This window comes from Prunus persica, chromosome G1 (genome assembly GCF_000346465.2).
Source record: "Prunus persica cultivar Lovell chromosome G1, Prunus_persica_NCBIv2, whole genome shotgun sequence".
Classification (NCBI taxonomy): Eukaryota; Viridiplantae; Streptophyta; class Magnoliopsida; order Rosales; family Rosaceae; genus Prunus; species Prunus persica.
In genome coordinates, this window is record NC_034009.1 from 8,738,602 (window position 1) to 8,744,364 (window position 5,763).

General features: G+C 35.9%; 1 protein-coding gene across 1 annotated transcript; it reads right to left on the minus strand.

Annotated features, from left to right (window-relative positions):
• On the minus strand, positions 341-4,328 carry LOC18791251 (solute carrier family 25 member 44). The gene is made up of 6 exons (XM_020554696.1): positions 4,026-4,328; positions 2,861-3,242; positions 1,956-2,152; positions 1,716-1,857; positions 1,400-1,559; positions 341-686 (listed from the first exon to the last, which is right to left on the minus strand). The coding sequence occupies exons 1-6, from the start codon at positions 4,094-4,096 to the stop codon at positions 661-663; spliced, it is 978 nt and encodes a 325-aa protein (XP_020410285.1). The 5' UTR covers positions 4,097-4,328; the 3' UTR covers positions 341-660.

Consider the following 5,763-nt stretch of genomic DNA (forward strand, 5'->3'; position numbering starts at 1 on the left):
AATTTTACATCTCTTTTTATAAAAAAATTTAAGAAAAAACCGAGTATAGCGGCACGGCTATACTATTTCTTTAAAAAGAATTAGGAAAAAAGGGGGTTTAGCCGCGTGGCTATACTATCTCTTTTAAAACATTAGAGGTTCTGGGTAGTGTCTGTTGTGAAGGATCTAACCGAGGGGATGGGGAAGAAGACCGGGGCAGATATGTGGTCACAGAGCCAGAGGCAATCTAGGTTTACAAATATACTTCAGAAGTTTTGTGCTTCTGGTCTGTATAGAGGTAGTGGCATGAGTAGTTTTAAAGCACAAGACAAGACTGTCATTCCAATTGAATTGGCAGAAATTCCAAAAAACTCTAATTGAATTGGCAGAACATAAAATCCAAAATCCAACTCAAATTCATACAGTTAATAAACAAACTATGAAAAACGGGCATACATATTTACAGAGCTAAAGGGCAAAAGGAAACCCAGCCTTCCCATTCAAATATAACAGGGAAGGAAACAACATGAGAAGGAATCCCTTCAAAATAAGGCTTCCTATTGTAAATAGGCCAACTCTGTCTGTCCCCAAAAAAATAAGAAGGAAGAACCCGGAATCAATCTCCTCTTACTCCAGGAAACGAATGTTACAGCAAAGTTGCACCTTTTCCAGCTCAAAATTTCATTCTCGCCTTACAGATAATCTCTCTGATAAATTGGAGACCACAATAGAAAACACAGCAATTAGTTGGCCCCGTTTAATGACAAGCATAGATTCTGTACAGAACCAATATACCAAGACAAATGACCACACATGAAAAGAATGCTATTGATGTATCTTTGTAAGTAAAAAGAAAAAATAAAAGAAGGGAAAAGCAACCACTCATCTAGAAATCATAGGAAAGGTAATTCTGAACTCTTTGTCAGGGAAACAGATGTGTCTTGGGCCAATATCAGAGAAACAGTTTTGGTGAATCAAGTGGTTTATTCATACCACCTCAATTGGTTTTCCTTATGTTATTATCATTAAGAGGTGTCACTTCCAAATATTTCTCTACTACTTTGTTTTTAATTTTTCCTTTTCCAATCGCTACTCTGCCCCATAAAGAATAGCTTCGTAATGAGAATGTGTAAAACTTTTATTTCAAGCTCTCTAATGCCCTTTTGTTACATAAGATACCACTAGCTCGTCGTTGATCTTTTAAAATGTACCATATTCATAAAGGTAATAACATAAAATTTGAAGTTTGCCTCAAAGTCATGAACTAAGAAACTACTGCAAATGACAGCTAAAAAGCAAGTTGCATATCCATGTTGATGAAGTGTCCTAATGAGAGAACAAAATCCCTAATTTCATCAGCCATGGTCAGACTTTCAATTTGCAAGCATTAAAAAATAAATTAATTTGGAAGCTAACTTACTTATTAATTCATAAGTAACGATCATTGTAGTTCCATAGAGTGACATATTTAAGAACCGTGGACCAAATCCTCTATAAAAGCCCCGCCATCCATCCTCTTTAAGGAGTGCTTTTGCCGTCTTCAATACTGATGGTCGTCCAACACCATAATTATCCATGACCTTCAAGTAACATATCAAAGAATTAGCCAAATGACTTTTTTTTAAAGCAGATAACTTATTTCTTATTTAAGACTGTAGAAATGTAATAGAAACAATGGCTGCAGAGATGGAACAGAAACGGACGTTTATAAAATTTACAGTTTTGCACTAAACTACCTGAAGTCGTGTCTTGACTGTGTCAATGGGAGTAGTTATAATGGAGGAACAAGCACCCGCCATCATGCCTGCTGCAGCCTGAACTGTCACCATCTCCATATGAGATGGTTTCTTCTCTGCATCATCGGTATAGCCCAAGCTCCTACAATAACAAAAAGGAAGTCTGATAATTAGACAACAGATTACGCTGAAGTTTTGGAACTGCTAGAATAAAACTGACCAGCATTAAATTATGTACACCTCCAGATGATGTGCTGGGCAGAACCATAGGCACCCCACCAAAGTGCAGATGCTGGCGACTGGGTCACAGCTGTCAATCCAAAGCCTCTATATAAACCACGAAGACCTTCAGCCTTTATCACTTTATGTATGACATCAAATGGTCTGTTGCAGGATGTAGTCCCAGGAAGTCCTTGAACCATTAGTCTCTGGCAAATCTGAATATGCACAAGTATAGTATAGTGCAGATGACGTAACAACAGGTACATTCAGCACATAATATTGAAAAACAGAACTGCTTTATCAGCATTAATGAAAAGCCAAAACAATAATGAGTACATAATATAATGATTGCATGGTAAAATCTCAAAGCTCATATTGAACTGAACCCCAGCATCAAAGATCACAAGTTTTCTACTCTTATCCTACATACACAACTGTTACTTAAAAGGTTTTGTGTTTCGATTAGCCTACAAAATTAGGTCAAATGTAAGAGTCTTTTGAGCCTGTTAAGCCATAAAGCAACCATCCAACACATGACATAATGGCATCTGATTTGCAAACGGGGAATCATATTCACTATTTCTTGTAGGACAACAGCAATTAAGGCAACTGAAGGTTTCATGTGCTAAGTAAAATACTGTACAGTGGAAGTGGTGTATACGGCAAACCTACTTTCATAGGGAAGCAAAAGTTGTTGGTTTTGGTTTTGCAGGATATTAGAGTTGAACATAAAGAGTTAAGCAGTTTCGTGACAGCATCTCCAGGATATTTGTTTTAAAGCCAAAAAAACAGTAAAAGCTATGCGAACATAACCTGAAAACAGGCTATTTCATTTTCTTATGTATTCCAATACACCATTTCTTGTCTTGGTTAATAAACAAAAACACATATAATAGGAAGTGAGAACAAAAGGGTTTACCTACCACATCCAAGGGCACATAGTATACACAAGAAACTAAATTTGAGAACATGCCCGCCACTGCATTTGCAATTCCAATACGCGTAGCCTCAGGCATGTCTAGATCTTCAATGTATTTCAACATCATATCTTTTGATACTTCAAGTGATGTCAAAGCCAAGACCCTACCAGGCAACGATCCAATGGCAGAAGTGCCAAAACCTCTGAATATGCCAGGGATGCCATCACTCTTTAATATATGTCTAAATACTGATATTCCACCCATGTGAGAGAATCCAGAACCAGCTACCTGCATTCTAGTCTTTACAACTGATGTTGGATGTAGTAAGGCTGACTGCGCTGTGAAGAGAATAGCCCCAATAATATGAAACCTTGTCTTGTCCAACCTACATTGAGGTGAATAAATTTTAAAAGAGGGTCAGTTCTTCTAATCCATATTAAAATATCATTGTAACATACCCTAATGTCTCCTTTGGGGAAAAGAAACATATTTAGAAAATGACTGTGGACCGTGGTTGTGTTCGGTTCTCTTTTTCCGAGAAGAAAAGAGGGGGGTTTTGGGTGTTTTGTTTTAAGTACAATAAGGATCCTACCTAAGTTCATTGTCATTTCCATAGGCTTACGGTGCACAATGCAAAGAATTACAGATTGCAAAATCAAACCTCAGCACGAACCAAACAAAGGAGAAAAAAAAAACTTCATACGAAGTGACTTATTTTACCACCGAAACAGCTTATAGACAATATGCAAATCACAAGAGCTGCCCAGCCACAGCAGCTTTCCAGCCATCTAGACTGAAATTTGTTCTTAAATATGCGAAAAACTGACATAAAAATGAGTAATGCAACTTGCCCAAAAACAGTATGATGATTGATCAGGACTAACATAAACTGTTTAACATTCAAACATAATTTCAACTCAACAATGGTTCTCATTGACAATCTGCTAAACTTTGTACATTACACACGTAAATACACACAGCTGTTAACCCAGTAAGACCCAGTTAAAAAGAAACCATAAAGAAAAAGGGCATAAAAAATTAGTGTTCCAAATTCTGCCTAAAACAATCATATCATTTTAAAGCATGGAAAGAAATGAAAACAGAGTGGTGAAAATGAAATGGGTAACCAAAACAAAGAAAAAGGCAAAGGAGAGGAATGGAATGAAACCTGTCCCAGTTGATGTCAGTGTCAGCAAGAGCCAACTCTGGCACGGTCACAGCCTCAGTTTCCACCGCCATGTTTTCTTCTTTTCTCCAATCTTTCCTAGTTTCTTCTTTTCTTTTCCACACACTGTTTTTCAAGTTTCAAGTTTGATGAGAAGGTTTTAGTTACAAATTTATCACTGAAAGTTGTGTTTTGAGAAATGGAATTCCCAGCTAAGTTTATGTGCTTAAACCGCCTGCCTGCTGCTCTCCTTTGGGTTCTCCTGCAACTGTGTAATTACGCTTCTTCCCAACAAACAATTCATTCCATTTCAATTTCTGGGTCCTCCAAAATACATTTTCTATACGCTTCTTCTTATGGGCATTTTTTTTCCTTGATCAATATGGGCTTTCTCATTTCAGCCCAAATATGTTTAGCATCGGAGACTTGTAATGAAATCCATTAAAGGCATGTTTACGTATCAGTAATGGAGAAAGTAAAGAATCAGAGAATTTAGGAATCGAGAAACTACTGAATCGGTATGAGAAGAATCATTCTCATTAAGCTGTTTACTAAACATATGGAATTAGCAAAGGAATGAGATTGATTCCCATTGTTATTGTTTACTAATTTTCTTGAATCAGAATTCAAATTAATTTCATTACTGAAAAGCCCTGCACATTTTCACCACAACACATATATAATTCTCAAATTGGCTAAGGAGACCAAACTAATCATGCAGCAAACCAGTAAGGTGGTGTAAACATGAGGACTCAATATACTGAACGAGATGAACAGTAAGAGCCCAATTCAATGATAATATTAATAACACCTTTGTCCAAAGCCAATTTCGATCGAAAAAATAAACTCCATTAAATATATATCTTTCACCTACGTAACTAGTAAACAATCAAATAATAATAACACGCATAATCTTCATACTACCAAAAAAAAAGATATATAATCTCCACAAAAGTCTTTATCTATGACTGTACTTTGTTTTCTGATGAATGTGAAGACAGAAGATAGAAGAAGAAGAAGAAGAAGAAGATAGATAGATAGAATGACTTACATAGCTCAAAGCGTTGTTGTTGCTTCTAGGAGGTTGTGTCTGCAACGCTAACGTGAAAAAGAAGTTTGGAGTGTCTTGGAACTTCTAGGCGTGAGTTTTTGTTTTTTTAGGGTTTATGGTGTTTTGGAATTATGGTAAAGTGGTAAGGGGTATTTTTGGAAGTTATTAAGAGAAAACAGGAATGAGAATCGTATCGACTACTCCCCCTAGTTGATCTGATACCTAGTTTTGAGGGAATGTGATTACAGATTTTGAGGTGGGGCCCACTTATTTTTTCATTCCTGATTGCAAGTAAACACAGGGGAAGTCAGGAATGGAAATCATTCCCTTTCTTCCCATACCCGTTACTGATACGTAAATATGCCCAAGATCCTTAAAATAAGTATATATATATTATCTATATATATAAAGCAAAAGGCAGAGAATGGTGAAACATTCAAAATACCAGAAAATGCCCTTTGTTAGTTCAAACATTAAGAATTGAAATTATTAATTAAATGAGGATAATATCGTAAATTCATATTTTTTAATATTAAAAAAATTAAAATTAAAAACAAAATAAGATAATAGGTCCTACTTTTATGGAACATAACTACCCTGTTATTTTTTCTTAATTCTAAAAATAAAAATAAAAAAGAAAAAGAAAACCAATTGACACATGCGTGAGCATGTGTCAAGGGGCTAGTTATA

Excerpts from the sequence above, each read along its gene's own strand:
- LOC18791251 (XM_020554696.1), bottom strand. The coding sequence starts at position 4,096 with ATGGCGGTGGAAACTGAGGCTGTGACCGTGCCAGAGTTGGCTCTTGCT. Across the intron at positions 1,858-1,955 it reads GCCCAGCACATCATCTGGAG|GAGCTTGGGCTATACCGATG; the intron begins GTGTACATAATT and ends TTGTTATTGTAG. Across the intron at positions 687-1,399 it reads CGTTACTTATGAATTAATAA|AGAGATTATCTGTAAGGCGA; the intron begins GTAAGTTAGCTT and ends CCAATTTATCAG.